Source organism: Symphalangus syndactylus, chromosome 5 (assembly GCF_028878055.3).
Source record: "Symphalangus syndactylus isolate Jambi chromosome 5, NHGRI_mSymSyn1-v2.1_pri, whole genome shotgun sequence".
Taxonomy (NCBI): Eukaryota; Metazoa; Chordata; class Mammalia; order Primates; family Hylobatidae; genus Symphalangus; species Symphalangus syndactylus.
In genome coordinates, this window is record NC_072427.2 from 22,415,537 (window position 1) to 22,433,792 (window position 18,256).

At 40.3% G+C, this 18,256-nt stretch overlaps 1 protein-coding gene across 3 annotated transcripts in view; it reads right to left on the reverse strand.

The window, feature by feature from the left end:
• Positions 1-18,256, reverse strand: part of HDGFL3 (HDGF like 3) — a 95,995-nt gene that overhangs the window by 29,337 nt on the left and 48,402 nt on the right. For all 3 annotated transcript variants that reach the window (XM_055277428.2, XM_063638618.1, XM_055277429.2), the window contains exons 3-5: positions 16,617-16,755; positions 16,134-16,292; positions 9,954-10,100 (exon numbers count right to left, since the gene is read on the reverse strand). In XM_055277428.2, coding sequence (XP_055133403.1) covers positions 9,954-10,100; positions 16,134-16,292; positions 16,617-16,755 — 445 coding nt within the window. The remainder of the gene's footprint in view (positions 1-9,953; positions 10,101-16,133; positions 16,293-16,616; positions 16,756-18,256) is intronic.

The following is an 18,256-nucleotide window of genomic DNA, read 5'->3' on the forward strand; positions in this document are numbered from 1 at the left end:
TTGTGCCCATGCTAGGTGTAGCAGTGTGATCACAGCTCACTGCAGCCTTGAACTCCTGGCCTCAAGCTATCCTCCTGCCTCAGCCTATCAAAGTGCTGGGGTTACAGGTGTGAGCCACCAAACTTGGCCCCAATACTTAAAGACTTTTCTGATGAGATAATGATATTAAAAATGTGATTAAAAACATTTTGTACTGAAATGAGTGAATATTTGGAAGACCCAAGTAATTCAGAGAACCTATATTTTCTAACTGGGGGAAAGCTATTCAAAGTGCTAGACAAACAGGCATATGAAGTAAAGCTCAGTATCGCTGATCATTAGAGAAATGCAAATCAAAACTACAGTGACATACCATTTCACACAACTCAATGGCTATTACTAAAAAGTCAAAAAATAACAGATGCTGGCAAGGTTGCAGAGAAAAGGGAACGCTTATATGCTGCTGGTGGGAGTGTAAATTAGTTCAACCATTGTGGAAATCAGTACGGCAATTCCTCAAAGAGCTAAAAACAGAACTACCATTCAACCCAGCAATCCCATTACTGGTTATATACTCAACAGAATATAAATCATTCTACCATAAAGACACATGCATGCGAATGTTCACTGCAGCACTCACTATATACAATAGTAAAGAAATGGAATCAACCTAAATCCCCATCAATGACAGATTGGATAAAGAAAATGTACACACATACCATGGAATACTATGCAGCCATTAAAAAGAGTGAGAGCATGTCTTTTGTGGGAACATGCATAGAGCTAGAGGCCATTATCCTTAACAAACTAACACAGGAACAGAAAACCAGATACCACATGTTCTTGCTTATAAGTGGAAGCTAAATGATGAGAACTCATGGACACAAAGAGGGGAACAATAGACACTAGGGCCTACTTGAGGGTAAAGGAGAGGAGGGAGAGGATCAGAAAAAGTAACTATTGGATACCAGGCTTAGAACCCAGGGTAACGAAATAATCTGCACAACAAACACCTGTGACATGAGTTAACCTTTATAATAAATCTGCACATGTACTCCCTGAGCCTAAAACAGAAGTTAAAAAAAAGGCAAGACTATTAAGATACTCACATCACCATTTTTCAATTAAATATCTGTATAATACCAGATTTTCTTCATATACCTTCAACCACAATTACATATTACAATAAAGAGAATGCAGAAATAGATATGAGGATCTAGTTGTCTTCTATCAAATCAGACATTAAAAAGATTTGCGCCGGGCGCGGTGGCTCACGCTTGTAATCCCAGCACTTTGGGAGGCCGAGGCGGGCGGATCACGAGGTCAGGAGATCGAGACCACGGTGAAACCCCGTCTCTACTAAAAATACAAAAAAATTAGCCGGGCGTGGTGGCGGGTGCCTGTAGTCCCAGCTACTCGGAGAGGCTGAGGCAGGAGAATGGCGTGAACCCGGGAGGCGGAGCTTGCAGTGAGCCGAGATTGCGCCACTGCACTCCAGCCTGGGCGACAGAGCAAGACTCTGTCTCAAGAATAAAAAAAAAAAAAAAAAAAAAAAAAAAAAGATTTGCAAAAATGTAAAAATGTCATTCTGCAAACTTTTCTGTGAAATCTTATTTTTATAAAAATGCTATTTAAGTAATGGATTTATTATTACATTAAATGAATTAAGTATTTTTAAAATTTGTTTTTATTTCTAATTAAATAAATATCATTAACGATAACATATATAAACAAAGCTCTTTGGGGCCCTCAATAACTTTTTTTTTGAGAAGGAATCTTGTTCTGTCATCCGGGCTGGAGTACAGTGGCACAATCTCAGCTCACTGCAACCTCCGCCTCCCGGGTTTAATCAATTCTCCTGCCTCAGCTTCCTGAGTAGCTGGGATTACGGGCACATGCCACCATGCCCAGCTAATGCTGTGTTTTTCGTAGAGATGGGGTTTCACCACGTTGGCCAGGCTGGTGTTGAACTCCTGACCCCAGGTGATCCACCCACCTTGGCCTCCCAAAGTGTTGAGATTACAGGCCCCTTAAAGGGGGCCAGGTGCAGTGACTCACGCCTGTAATCCAAGCACTTTGGGAGGCTGAGACAGTCGGATCACTTGAGGTCTGGAGTTCGAGACCAGCCTGGCCAACGTGGTGAAATCCTAACTACAAAAAACACAAAACTGGCTGGGCGAGGTGGCGCGTGCCTACAATCCCAGCTACTCAGGAGGCTGAGGCAAGAGGATCGCTTAAACCCAGGAGGCGGAGGTTGCAGTGGGCCAAGATCATGCCACTGCACTCCAGCCTGGGCGACAGAGTGAGACTCCATCTCAAACAAACTTTTAATGGTATTAAAGAGGTCCTGAGACCAAGAATAAATGAAAGTAAATGGTGAGAGGTAAGACTGCAAAGATAAACTGGGGTCAGCTGTGAAAGGCACTGTATGATGTGGAATAAGGAACACAGACTTAATCTTGTGGGGTACTGGGGAGATATAAGGCGGCAGCCACCATATTGTAGAAAGAACGGGTTCAGGGTCAGAAGAATAAAGACATGGCCACATGGTAAATCCTTACGGTAAACATTGTAGCTATCATCCCAATGTTTATCCTCTGTCCCTCCCTCCAATTGTGTGGTAACCTTGTGTTTTTGTTTGTTTGTTTGTTTTTAATGATTTAAGACTTTATTGTCATTTGAGGGTCTGTTTTCCAAATGATCTCTAGTAAATATATTGGAATAATTACAAATTGTAAGTCCCAATTTACCGATACGGCACGATTCTCAGAACTTGCCCTCCACTGACTGCCAGGCAATCGTCAGCACCAGACAAGGCTGCCCACCACTAGTATCTTTCACTGCAGCCCTCCTGGGCTCAAGCAATTCTCCCGCCTCAGCCCCCCAAGTAGTTGGACTACAGGCAGATGCCATAGCTGTGTGGTAGCCTTGTGATTTAGGGACCTGAATCCAGCTCCAGGGGTTGGAGAACCTGAATGGTGTGAGCCAGTTCTAATCCTCTTGTATCAGTAGTTGGTTTACGGATAGGTGGCCTTCTGATATAGTCTCCAATGATTCCTGCCTCCGGTATCTCTACATCACATTCTTGTGTAATCACTGCCCCTTGAGTGTGGGCTGGACCTAGTGACTTGCTTGTAATAAACAGAATGAAGCAAAAGTGATGGGATGTCACTTCTGAGATTAGGTTACAAAGGACTGATTTCTGTTTGCCAGCACTCTCTCTTGCTGACACTTTACTGCTTACTCTGATGAAGCCAGCTGCCATGCTGTGAGCTGCCTCATGGTGAGATCCATGGGGCAAGGCATCAGAGGAGGCCTCTGGGAAACAACTCATGAGGAACTGAGGCCTCCAGTCCAACAACCGTGAGGAGCTGAATTCTGCCAGGAACAATTTGAGTGATCTTAGAAGAGGATCCATCCCCAGTTGAGCCTTAAGATGATTTGAGTCCCTGCTGACACCTGGACTGCATTTTGGTATCTCAGTTCCTTTTGCAAGAGACCCAGAGACAGAGGATTTAGCAAGTTGCACCTGAATGGATTCTTGATGAGTCTTGAAAAGATGAGATAATAAATGCTGCTTTAAGTCACTAGGTTTCAGTTACATGGCAATAGATAACTAATACAGCAGGTGTAAGCCAATCAGTGCATGGTGTCCTCCTGGCCACAGATGAGTAACTTTCACCTTCTATCCATATGAATCGAAGGAACTCCGGGTATTCTAGATAAGGGTGCCTGCTCCTTTCTGTCTCCTTCTGCTAGTGGCAGGAGGGAGGAAGTACTCAGAGAGCCTCTGGTAGCAAAAAGGGACCCTCGTAAAAATCTCCTTTCTTTCCCTTAACAATATGCGTAACATCAACCCATCATCTGCTTTGAGGCCATCAGGCTTTTTATCATTATGCCCTTTATTCTAGCTTACTTTGGATACTACAAGATGGGCTCCAGAGCACCCATCACTACCTGAACTCATATCCCCAGTCAGCTTTGCACAGGTCCTTTTATGGCCTCATTTCTCAACAGAACCCCCCATCCCATTCTTTAATCTCTTCTACTGGGCCCCCTGAAAACCACAGTTAGCCATTAGCAAAACTCCTATATTCTCAATCTGAATTCCCAAGATATTCCACTCAACAACTTGTTCTAACTAAAACCTGTTTTCTTCTAAGGGCAGTGCTGCCTCTTTCCCTGTAACCCTCTCAAATGGTAGCTCTGTTCTCTCCCACAGCTCTTATACTACTACTTGCCCTGGAGGTGGAGAAGGTGTCCTTCTTGCTCCTCCCTACTATTTATAAGCTATTCATTCTCTCCCCTGTGCCTCACATTCCCTGAAAATAAAAGCCTCCCAGTTTTGAATCTCAGTTTAAGCTACTCCCCTCCTTACTGCAATCATCTACAGACTCCCTGGATTATTCTCCTTACTCCTTAAAGATTTCACTTCTGGCCCTCTGTCATTCATCATAATTCCTGTGATTTCAATATCCACATAGATTATCTTTCTAACATTCTGGTATCTCAGTTCCTTGGTGTCCTCTCTGCCAAAGATCCTGTCTTCTAAGACCCTACCTCAGTCACTCGCTCCCATGGTTTGTTCTTTCTCTTCTTTTCTCTCTCTCTCTCTCCCTTTCTTCTTCTTCTTTTTTTTTTTTTTTTTTTGAGATGGAGTCACTCTGTTGCCCAGGTTGGAATGCAGTGGCTCGATCTTGGCTCACTGCAACCTCTGCCTCCCGGGTTCAAGCGATTCTCATGCCTCAGCCTCCCGAGTACCTGTGACTACAGGTGTGCACCATCATGCCCAGCTAATTTTTGCATTTTTAGTAGAGACAGGGTTTCACCATATCGGCCAGGATGGTCTCAAACTCCTGACCTCAGGTGGTTGGCCCACCTCAGCCTCCCATAGTCCATGGTTCTTTCTTAAGACAAGTGATTCACAACCACTGGGAGTAACTGTAAATACTGTCTTAAGCCACTGTTTTGAAAGCAAAATTATGTAGGCATTTTAGGTTATTATTAAGAACTCTGGGGTTCTACTGGCATTTAATGCACAGGGGCCACAGGTACTAAATGTCTTGTGATGTAGACAGTGCTCGTACAATGAAGAATTAAGTGTCCCACTAGAAATACTAGTAGCACCTGCACTGTCATTGGCAACTACTGCAACCTTTCCATGATTCTATTCAAATACTTCACTCTTCTATCACCATTTGTATTTCCAGCTCATACTCAAAATCTATTGACTCTATCCCTTTCTCATTTACATCTTTCCTCTTAACATATGTTGGATTCCATGGTCCATTGTTATAATCCTTGTACACATCCTTAATTCCCTGGCCTCTAATCTTCTTTACCCTACTCTCTGTGAAAACCTTAATTCTAGTTAAATTCAATTCTCTGTCCTGTGACTGAATAATTGAATATGCCTGGAGAAAAACACACAACCATTGTGACCCCTCTCACTTCAAATTCAAGACCACTGGCCTCAAGTAAGCCTTTAGTATTACCTGGCAATTCCACTTCATTTCCCAAGTTCATTCATTCTCTTATTCTTCTAAATGACTATTTTCTACCTTTTTCTCTCTCTTGAATCTTCCCGCATTTTTTCCTATTCTCAGTCTCAAATGCTAACCTTGTTCCTTAAGAAAATAGAAGCAATCAGGTAAGAATTTCTACAAGCTCTCACCCCAAGTATCTACTTACCTGTATCTGTGCCCAAATACTCTGCCTTTCCTTCCAATTTAATGGATGAACCAAGGTAGCCCCTCCACTCCAGATGTGCACCAGATCTTATACCTTCTTTTTTTTTTTTTTTCTTTTGAGACAGTCTTGCTCTGTCACCAGGCTGGAGTGCAGTGATGTAATCTCGGCTCACTGCAACCTCCATCTCCCGGGTTCAAGTGACTTTAGTGCCTCAGCCTCCCGAGTGGTTGGGACTACAGGCACACACCACCACACCTACCCAATTTTTGTATTTTTAGTATGGTGTATTTTCAGCATGTTGGCCAGGATGGTCTCAATCTCTTGACCTCGTGATCCATCTGCCTCGGCCTCCCAAAGTGCTGGGACTACAGGTGTGAGCCACTGCGTCTGGCCCTACCTTCTTGCTTTCTTAAAGGACACTGCTTCAGCAATTCTTTCTTACATTATCATTTTGTGATCATTTCTGACTTGGATCATTCTTACTAGCATATGTAAATTCTCCCATCAAGAAAAAAAAGACCTTCCTTGAACTTCTATCCCAAACCATGACTATTAAATATTTGAAAACTAAAACTATGCAATTAGCCCTACATGATATCAGGACTCATTATAAAGCTACTATAATTAAGAGAGTGTGGTATTGACTAACAGAACAGAATAGAGAACCCAGAGAGAGACCTATGAATATATGACAGATGCACTGTGGATCAGAGAAAAAAGGAAGGACTATGCAATAAATGGTGCTGGTTCAAATGGTTATGCTTAAACAAGACAGAAAAATGCTAGCCATAAAAGGAAAGTTTGATAAAGCTGACTACAATACAATACAACTTAAAAAGTCTGTTTGCTAAAAATATCAGAAAGAAATTGAATAGACAAGCCATAAACTTGGAGAGGATATCTGCAAGAAATGTGACGATCCATGTTAGTTAGAATCCAGAGTATGTAGAGAAGTCCTACAAATCAGTAAGAAATGAAATCCAATAGGAAAATGGACAAAACCCAAAACAAGCACTGTACAGAAGAGAAAACATGGGTGGTCAACAAATATGAAAGGCAGCTCAACCTTATCATTAATCAGATAATTATAAATTAACACTATAACGGCCATTTTATACTCACTATACTGGCAAGAATTAAAAAGCCTGACTATGCCAAGTTAATCACAGGGAACTCTTCTACACCTCTAGTGAGAACGTCCAACTACTAAGGAAAATAATTTGGCATTATCTTGTAAAGTTAAAATCCATCAACTCACGACTCAGTATCTTCAGTTCTAGTTACATATCCTAAATAAACTCTTGTACACATATACTAGGAGACAGGCATGAGAATGCTCACAGCCACACAGTTCATAATAATTGCAAAAAGCTGGCCGGGCACAGTGGCTCACGCCTGTAATCCCAGCACTTCGGGAGGCCAAGGCGGGGAGATCACGAGGTCAGGAGATCGAGACCATCCTGGCTAACAGGGTGAAACCCCGTCTCTACTAAAAATACAAAAAAATTAGCTGGGCGTGGTGGTGGGTGCCTGTAGTCCCAGCTACTCGGGAGGCTGAGGCAGGAGAATGGTGTGAACCTGGGAGGTGGTGCTTGCAGTGAGCCGAGATCGCACCACTGCACTCCAGCCTGTGGGACAGAGTGAGACTTTGTCTCGAAAAAAAAAAATAAAATAAAATAACAATAATAATAATTGCAAAAAGCTGGAAACAACCCAATTCCCAATTGCCTATCAATAGGAGACTGGATAAATAAGTTGTGGTATACCCATAAAACTGAATTATTATACAGTAGTTAAAATACACTACTGCTACACATAACCACATGAAGGAATCTTGGGAAAACAGTGCTGAGTGAATGTCAGAAGTTTTTAAAAAGCTAAAAATAAGTAATATTAAACAATATACTGTTTAAGTATACACCTATATGTTAGGCATGGGCAAACATTTTAAAAAGAAAAGGAAATAACACAACATTAGTGCTCATCTCTGGGTAGGAAGAGGGACTGGAAAGAATACGTAAATAGATACAAGTTAATTGTGATGTTCTAGTTTTTAGGTTCGGTGGTAGGGTCACTTTATAGTTTATAACCTTATATTTATATATATTATTTTGTACATAACAAATATATCATTAAAAATAGGCTCTTGCTTCCCACATGAGCTCTTACTAGCTGTGTGATCCTAGGCCAATTCTTTCAGTCTCAGTTTCCCCAACTAAAAAGCAAAAGCAATACCTGCACCTACCTCCTGAAGTTTGTATGAGGATTAAATGAGATAATGCAGGCAGAGCATGCACAATATGTGGCACACAGGATACTAGTGCTAGGTAGTAGCAGCTATTATGTTCTAAGGTGCTTTCAAGAAGAAATGGTTTTATTAGTGGTTAGAACAATGAATCTACAATGCATAGGATATATAGAATGAAAACGTAATCAGTAAAGTTGAAATCATGTGAATGGATAAGATGAACACAAGAAGTTTTCAGAGTACAAGTGTGCCAAGTCAGACTGAAGAAAGGAGCTCTAGAAAGAGACTAAGAAGGAACAGGGAGAAGAAGCGGAAGAGATTGGTAACCTGGAGGAAAAGTCAGGAGGAGAAATGTCTGATGGTATTAAATTTTGCAGAGGTGAAAACGAAGACTAAACGAGACGTTGGATTGGGCAAGGAGAGGATCACTAGGAACCTTTACAAGAGCAATTTCAATGAAGTGGTCAAAGAAGAAATAAGTGCAATGGGTTAAGTCATAAGGAGGAGGAGAGGAAATGGAGACTGGGAGAAAAGATCATTCTTTTTACGAAGTTTAGAGATGAAGGGAAAAGTGAAAAGGGTAGAACGTAAGATTGAAGGGAGGTATTGTCAAGATTAAGGGAGACCTTAGGCTGTTTATAGGCAGGGGGAAGGAGCCAGTGGAAAAGAAGTTGTGGTATAGAAGAAGGGGACAAATGACTGGGTATGCTTTGGAGAAAACAGGAAGAGATAATATTCTGAATGACGACAATAGAAAGATGTAAATTAGTGCTTCTCAGACTTTCGTGTGCATATGAATTACTTGGAGTTGAGTTAAAATGCAGATTCTGATTCAGAATCTGGAGTTTGCGGCAGGTCTGAGATTCTGCATTTCTAACAAGCTCCCACCTAATGTTGATGCTACTGGTTCACCGACCACATTCTGAGTATTAAGGGGGTAGGACAACTCTTCCTTTGTCATGAGAAGTGCATCTAGAAATAAGTTTGGTAGTAAAGGGAAGAGAAATTGTTGGAGTTGTTGCTATTTGCATACTGAAGCGACCTGACATAAAGGTAGCAGGTGGAATAAAAAGAAAATCAAGTGAGCCAGGTATTCAAGCTCTCAGTGACTGTTGGCAGGTATATGTCCCTGGGAAGGCTGCTGGCAAAAGTAATGACAGAGGACTACTTATTAAAGAAAAGTCAAGAGGATGAAGATAAGCAGAGGACACAGTAGGGCTGAGCTGGGTGAGAGGAATAAGAGAACAATCAGAATCATAATACTTTGGGAGTAATTATAGATAACTGGGATGAAGGAAGAAAAGAGTTGAGAGGTAAACAGGACTGACACAAACAGGCAAGAACTCAGCCGAAACCAGATAAATTTCTTAGGTCATTATTTTTAAATGATTTGACGTTGTGTAACTAGTCTTCATAGAGGAAAGACTCATGGAAAATGCATGGGGGCAAAATTTGCCTCCACCAAGTTTTTTACAAAGGTGGACTTACCTGTGCTTTGAAGTTAACAAAGGTTAACGAAAGTTATGAAGAGTCATCGTAGACAAATTTGTCCCTAGGGGTACTTTAAATATCAATATTCAAACATTGCTTGCATATTTAAAGTCCTCATGGGTACACTGAATTACACACTGCTTCTGGGAAAGAAGGAGCAGTATGTAATACTCTATTTTGAACATGCCATTGATTTTGTGATAAAAGAAATACAACTGTTGAATTTTGAGGTGGCATTTCATAATTTCAGTATTTCACACTGTACTTTAAAAAGACTCTAAAGTTGCTAAAGTTAGTATAAAGAAAAATAAACCTGTTCATAGAGATCCAAATTGACAGGCAGGTATAATTCTCACCTGGCTCTTTTGTTCAGACTCTAAGAATTAAATTGATTATATTAAAGAGCTGAGTGGATGCATATAATAGGCTGAGAATACTTCTCCATTTATCAACACAATGTTTACTAATGCTGACATATGGATGCTGAATCTGAAGCAAAATGTCTTCTAACAGAAGGTAAGAGAAATTATAAGCACATCCTTACCCCTTCACTGGTTTTCTGCAAGTCTGAAGTTGTGTTTCTTGTGTCGTTGCCTGCATCTCCACCCTCAGAGCTGCTTTTGTTTTCCTCTTCTTTGCAGTCTTTGTCATCTTCATCTCCTGGAGATTTCCGGGACTGTTTAGAGGATTTCTAAATGTTTAGACAAGTTAAATATTACAGTCAAAAGCAGAAATCCAAATGTACAAGTAAGAGATGCAGAAATAGCTGACTTGCATCTATCTAGTCTTAGTGGTTGATAGAGGATATACTGATGCAACATGCAGTATGCCAAGGCTGAGCTAGGTGACACTGGACAAATCATTTCACCTCATTGGGCCTTGATTTAACTAGCTGGAGAGGAAGCAGAAGTGGGCTAGGTGACCTCTTAGTTATTTCCAACAATGTGATATTAAAAGCAGAAAATGAAGATTAATGTACCTAGAACACTGTCAATGAATAAATACAGCTGGATGGACACCACCTTAAGAAGGCTACAGAACTGGAAGGTACCCTAAAGGTCATCTTGTCCTCCCCATCATTTTATAGTAGTGGAAATTGAAAGAAGTGAGGTGAACTGTCTAAGAGAATATATAGATATTCCTGCTGGAACACCACTTGAAGCTGTTTGGCTAATGGGATACCCAGAATCATCTTGACAAAACTGTTTGATATAAACTAATCTTTTCAATTATGGAGCGTTATTTAAGAACTCAAGGCCATACTGGTGAACCAGTCCCTTTTCCTTGTCATCTTGCATTTGAAAACAAGATGAACTCTAGAGGAAGATGAAAATACAATTAGTTTGCCTCAAGAGTTGCTTGGCAGCATTGCATTAAAATTATAGAAAGCTGGCCCCAATTGTGCGCCTTAAGAAAGTAAAATATAGTGTTTTTCTACACTTCCTCTTTGAGACATTTTAAGACTCTTCAAGCACATTGCAAATAAGAGGTAAGGCAAAACTGATTTTGCCAAGTTACTTCTGGTCTTCCAGAAACGAATGAGCAAACTGAAGCTTCTTCAGATAATCAGTTTTTTAAAATGCAACTTTCAAAGAGAAAACATAGGCCGGGCATGGTGGCTCACGCCTGTAATCCCAACACTTTGGGAGGCCGAGGCGGGTGGATCACCTAAGTAAGGTCAGGAGTTTGAGATCAGCCTGGCCAACATGGCAAAACCCCGTCTCTACTAAAACTACGAAAATTACCTGGGGCCGGGCGCAATGGCTCACGCCTTTAATCTCAGCACTTTGGGAGGCTGAGGCGGGCAGATCATCTGAGCTCAGGGGTTTGAGACCATCCTGGCCAACATGGTGAAACCCCGTCTCTACCAAAAATACGAAATTAGCTGGGTGTGGTGGCGGGAGGCCTGTAATCCCAGCTACTTGGGAGGCTGAGGTAGGAGAATCACTTGAACCTGGGAGGTGGAGGTTGCAGTGACATTCAAGCCTGGGTGACAGAGTGAGACTCTGTCTCAAAAAAACAAAACACAAACAAAGAGAAAACATCCTCTAGCTGTGTGTCAGAATATATAATTAAACTGTTTCTATTTTACTTAACTGAAACTACCAGCCAAGCTCAAAATGTCAGTCTAAAATGTGATTTTTTACTTTTTACATGAAGGGAAACAGGGATTTAATAATACAAATGTGGAGTATTTCAAGTGATGATCAAGAATGACAATAGTAAAAGTGAAACACTTTCTCCTTATAATTATTAAAATGTAGCAACAGCTTTATATAGTAATTTTTCAAATAACAGTCCTCAATAGGCAGTTCTTTTTTTTTTTTTTTTTTTTTGAGACGGAGACTCGCTCTGTTGCCCGGGCTGGAGGGCAGTGGGGCTATCTCAGTTCACTGCAAGCTCTGCCTCCTGGGTTCACACCACGCCCTTCTCCTGCCTCAGCCTCCTGAGTAGCTGGGACTACAGGCACCCGCCACCACACCCGGCTAATTTTTTTGTATTTTTAGTAGAGAAGGGGTTTCACTGTGTTAGCCAGGATGGTCTCGATCTCCTGACCTCATGATCTGCCCACCTCAGCCTCCCAAAGTGCTGGGATTACAGGCGTGAGCCACCATGCCCGGCCCCTGGCAGTTCTTATAATAATGAACAACTCCCTAAAATTTCTAATGCTCACAGAGGATCTTTATGAGTAACCTTATAAATTAGTTTATAAGTATTACAATTTGGCATGTATTTGGGATATACAGAATAGAATTAGGGCATTACTAGAGTTTTATTAATGAGTCACAGCATTTAGTATTCTATGAAGAAATCTGGCTGCCAAGCTCTGTTTGGTAACCTTGAAAAGTTTTTCAGATTACTGAAACTCCTGTAATTTTGGAGAAGGACTCGGTTTTATCAGTGTGGTCTTAAATTGGTTGTGTGTTTGATTTTTGCTATCTTTGTTTTTTTAAACTAAAATTACTGGTGGTCTATCAACATCATTTTAGTTTGTTGTGCGGCTCTCATTAGTCCTATTGTACATAGGAAATAATTTGTATGCAAAATATTTTTGACCTATGATTTTCCAGTATCTGTTATGACTCAAATATGAATAATCCATAGCCTTACTGCTGAAGAGAGAAGACATATAATCTCCCTCAAATCTATTATAGCATGACTTTTCATTATGATTACTGAGCGTTTTCTTTAGAAAACTGAAATCAGGTGAGGTAGAGGAGACAGGTGTGGGGCCTTTTCCTCTACCCAACTGGAATGTAGTAAAAAAAAAGTTTGTGAGCCACTAATTTTCCATGCAAAGGAAGACTATTCAACTCTTAAGAAATAGACATAAAACCTGGCTGGGCGCAGTGGCTCACACTTGTAATCCCAGCACTCTGGGAGGTTGAGGCGGGCAGACTGTTTGAGCTCAGGAGTTTGAGATCAGCCTGGGCAACATGATAAAATCCGGTCTCTACTAAAAAAAAAAAAAAAAAAGCAGCGTGTGGTGATGCACGTCCGTGGTCCCAGCTACTGGGGAGGCTGAGGTGGGAGGGTAGCTTGAGCCCAGGGGGCAGAGGTTGCAGTGAGCCGAGATTGCACCACTGCACACCAGCCTGGGTGACAGAGCAAGACCCTGTCTCAAGACAAAGGAAAAAAAAAAAAAAAAAGGAAAAATCACCATATTTGTTTTTTAAAAAGCATTTGAGAAGCAAAAGAGGACAATGAAGTTATGCTAGGCGAGTGGTTCTCTAAATGTGGTTCCCAGATCAGCAGGATAAGCCTCACCTGGAAATTTGATTCCTAGACTCCACCCTAGACCTTCTGAAATAGAAATTCTGGGGATGGGGTTCAACAATGTTTCTATTTTACTTAACTGAAACTACCAACCAAGCCTAAAATGTCATGTTAAAATGTGGTGATTTTTACTTTTTACAAGAAGGGAAAACAGGGATTTAATGATACAAATGTGGAGTGTTTCCAGTTAAGATCAAGAATGATAGTAAAAGTGAAAAACTTTTTGTTCTCCTAGTAAACATAGTATAACTATTGAATGTGGCAAGCTTGTCAAACAATGTAAGCTTGTCTTTATAAATCTTCCATGTAATTTTAAAACATGTAACAGTTTGAGAATCATTATGCTAGGTTATTTCATTGATATTAAAAATAAAAAGCTATTTTTTTTTTTTTCCCTTTTGAGACAGGGTCTCACTCTGTTTCCCAGGCTGGAGGGCCGTGGCATGATCATGGCTCAGTACTCGCCTGGACCTCCTGGGCTCATGCAATCCTTCCACCTCAGCCTCCCAAGGAGCTGGACTATAGGTGTGAGCAATCACTCCCGGCTAATTTTATTATTTGTGGAGATGAGGTCTCACTATGTTGACCAGGCTGGTCTCAAACTCCTGGGCTCAAGAGATCCACTTGTCTCAGCCACTCAAAGTGTTGGGATTACAGGTATGAGCCATTGTGCCCAGCCAAAAGGCTATTAAATGATCATGAAGTTGTAATCTTCAAGGAAAGCAAAGGAAATGATCCCTTAATTTAAAATAGATAAACATTAGTAAGCTAAGTGTGTCTTTACCCTTTCTCTGCTTTAAATTTTAAGTCCACCCAGGTGGAGCCCCATTACTTTTGGTCTTTGTAACAAGCAATAAAATAATGGCATTTAGGCATTTAAAAGCCACATATCCACACTATTAAATGCCTAGGCAACATTAGGTAGCTTAGATAATTTAGGGTTGCACAACACATTAGGTGGAAGCTCAGCAGGCAATCATAAATTAAGTAAAATCAATTCAAGTAGGTGTTTAAATGGAGTCCAAAATGCTAACAGAAATTCAGCTTAAAAAAATAATTGCAATGGAAGATAAAGTCTGACAAGAAAAATTCTAATTACTTTGTCGTCATTTGCAAACTTTATCCCCATCCAAGGCAATCACATGTTTTTCATTAGGTACACAGGAAATAATACTGCATTCACACAATTCTGCCTGTATGCCAGTTGAGTAAGATTTTATATACTGCCAAAATAAATACTGATAGTCTAATAAACTCTAGGTACTTGTTTTTAGAGTTTCCTAAGTATATTCAGCCACTAAATACCAGAATTTAAATAGAAGTAACTTATCCAGGTATTCAATCATGTGACAGACCAATTATAGTGAAACCTGTACCAATCTTTGGTCTTCAAGGATCCATTTATCTTGCTTTCAGTTTCTAAAAGGTGAATAATTTTCACAATCTCAGAGTTCTTTCAATTGTATTTCTGAATTACCATATGAAAAAACCTAGATTTTCAATTTGTAAATCTAGGATCATGTCATTCCTCTGTTTAAAATCTTCAAGTATTGTTAGATTTGGAATAAAATCCAAATTTCTCATTATGGCCTACAAGTCTGCATTATTAGGCCTTTGCCAGCCTTTCCCCCTTGGTCATGATTCTCCAGCCACACCTTCTTTCAATACAGGAAAAACATGCTAAACTCTTCCCTGCCTCAGAGCTTTGCTGCTACATTCCTTTCCCTCTGCCATATATGGCTTCTCCTCCCACTCTCTTCTTTGAGGTCTCAGCATAAACCACACATTTTCAGAAAGCCCTGGCCACCCTATCTAAAATAGGGGACCTATTTTAGGTCCCCCTGCTCCCATTCAATTCCTTCACATCCTTTCACAACTTATTATTTACGTGATTACTGTGTGCTACCCCCACTCTCTGTTGTACTATAATTTATGTGAAGGCAGGAATGGAGTTGCTGACCACTGTATACCTAGTCTGGTGTCTGGAATAGACTAGGTGATCAGGAAATAAAAGAACTGAATAAATAAACAGCCAAAGCATATTCTTTGAAGCAGAATGACAAGTAAAAATATATCTTTTTACAGTCATGTCACATAGTAATGTTTTGGTCACTGACAGACCACATATACGAAGCCTGGACATGCGGTAGGCTGTACCACCTACGTTTGAGTAAGTATACTCTATGTCTCTATGTTGTTTGCACATTGACAAAATTGCCTAATGATGCATTTCTTTTTTTTTTTTTTTTGAGACGGAGTCTCGCTCTGTCACCCAGGCTGGAGTGCAGTGGCACAATCTTGGCTCACTGCAAGCTCCGCTTCCTGGGTTCATGCCATTCTCCCACCTCAGCCTCCTGAGTAGCTGGGACTATAGGCGCCCGCCACCACGCCCAGCTAATTTTGCTTTTATATTTTTAGTAGAGACGGGGTTTCACCGTGTTAGTCATGATAGTCTCGATCTCCTGACCTTGTGATCTGCCTGCCTCGGCCTCCCAAACTGCTGAGATTACAGGTGTGAGCCACCGCGCCCAGCCATGATGCATTTCTTAGAACCCCATAGTTAAGTTACATGTGATGCATTTACACATATAGTACATAGACATAGTCTTGAATTATAGGGTGTCTCCTACATTTCTCAATTCTTTAGAGCTCGTCTGGAGGTTGTTGTACGAAGCAAAGCTACTCATATATCCTTAACTAAAGAACAGTTCTCCTCCAACTAAAAAGGTGGTATTTTCAGGCCAAATCAGCCCTGAAGAGTCAATAGTCAGATTGCTCTAATATCTAAGGTTACCTGACTTCCCTCTGCTGTATTTTGTCCCTAAAGGCAGAGGCTCCATAGAATTTAGTATATTTCTATGTACCCAATAAACACATGGAAAATAATCTAAAAATGTTTAATGGATATGCTTATAACATTAATAACAATGAGAAGTTTCTTAGTAACCTTTGAAGTATATGACTTTTTCCGTTTTGAGCCTGCTTTTTCATTCTTTCTTTTGCCTTTTCCATCTTCTTCTACTCTATCACCTTCTTCCTCACTGCTTGCATCTGCAGTATTTCCACCTTCTCCCTCAGTTTCTGAAGAGCTCTGTTGCTGAATTGCCTAAGAAATAATAAAATATTAGCTGATTACATTTTTGAAAAAATAGCAAAGAACAAACCCTGAAAAGAACTACTCTGTTTTAATTTGAAAGGGTTCCGCTTACTCAGAAGATTTTCAAAAACAAAGCGCTGCAAACTGAATTTTCCAATGGACACTTGATTTGAACTCTTCTGATTAAGAATTACATTTAATCCAAAATGCTACTGGAGTCAAAAAGAATTCTGACTTCAAGGTAACTATTAGTAGAAAGGACGTATAAGATTTGAAAAAGCGTTAAAACCAAAGAAGTGAGATACAGCAAGTGACAAGGAAGTAAGCCATTACCTGGTATCCAGTAAACTTTACTCCTGGGTTATTTTCTATTTCCCACAATCCTTCGTTAAATCCTTTCCGTTTGTTTGACTTTCCAAACTTGTCTTTGTACTCCTTATATGGAAAAAGGTCTTTGGGACCTAGAAATGCACTGCAGAGACATATTAGAAATAGAATTGACACACTGACCTTCAAAGGTAAGATATTTTAAACATCAATATCAGTGAAGACGTCAGAGCATACTATAGCAAACAAATCTAAAGTACATATAAACCCTTCAAGTTAGGCACATATTATGAGGTGTTTTAGACACATCAAGGCAGAAAAAATGGATAGCTGAGCACACAAGCCAGCCACCTGGATTGCGCTACTTTGATTTTACTTTTAAATTATCAATATCTTCATTTAAAAACCGATTTTTAGTTACATAAGTAGAATTAAATATGTCTACTTTGGCCACCTAAATCATCATCTTAAACTAAGATTTATCTATATTAATCTTACCATAAGTAAGGGTTTTGTGAAATTCACAGTAAAAATATAAATACTAGAATAAAAAAAGATTTTAACTCTCTATATAGTACTTCCCCACTTAACTGTGGTTTTGCCTTCTGTGGTTTTAGTTACCCATAGTCAACTGTGGTCCAAATATATTCAATGGAAAATGAACATTTCGTAAGTTTTAAATATTACACCCCTCTGAGTAGGTGATAAAATCTCACGCCCACTCCATCCTGCCTGGGACATGAATCATCCCTTTGTCCAGCATATCCATCATATTTGCACTACCTGCCCACTAGTTACTTAGTAGCTGTCTCTGTTATCAGATGGAAAAATCATAGTATATATAGGCTTCATACTATCCACGGTTTTAGACATCCACTGGAGGTCTTGGAATGTATCCCTTACAGATAAAGGGGGCACCACTGTACCGCGTTAGTATATTTATTCACTATTATTTCTTTTCTTTTTTTTTTTGAGATGGAGTTTTGCTCTTGTTACCCAGGCTGGAGTGCAATGGTATGATCTCGGCTCACTGCAACCTCCATCTCCCAGGTTCAAGGGATTTTCCTGCCTCAGCCTTCCAAGTATGGGATTACAGGCATGCTCCACCACACCTGACTAATTTTGTATTTTTAGTAGAGGCGGGGTTTCACCACATTGGTCAGGCTGGTCTCGAACTCCTGACTTCAGGTGATCCGCCCGCCTCGGCCTCCCAAAGTGTTGGGATTACAGACATGAGCCACCGTGCCCGGCCTATTATTTCTACAAATTAAAAAATCATTTTAGTGTTTAATGAGGCACTAAGTAAGAAAAAAATTAGAAGTGACAAAACAGATAGACTCTTATCCAATTTAAACCACATCCTAAATTAATCATAACCAAGAAAAAAAAAGAAGTTAGAACAAATTCTAAGCCTGGCTAATAGATCTGAGCATTCAAATCAGAGTCTTTAGCATTAGGCCACAGTTCTGGCTGACACCCCTAGAGCTTACTTTTCAAACTGAGATTCACATATTCCTTCATTCAACAAACATTGATTGAACATTTGTTAATACAATGTGCCAGGCACTATTCCAGAGGAGCTACAGGGAACAAAGAGACAAACATCTCTGTTTTCTTGGAGCACAAGTTCTAGTGGCAGGGGTGGG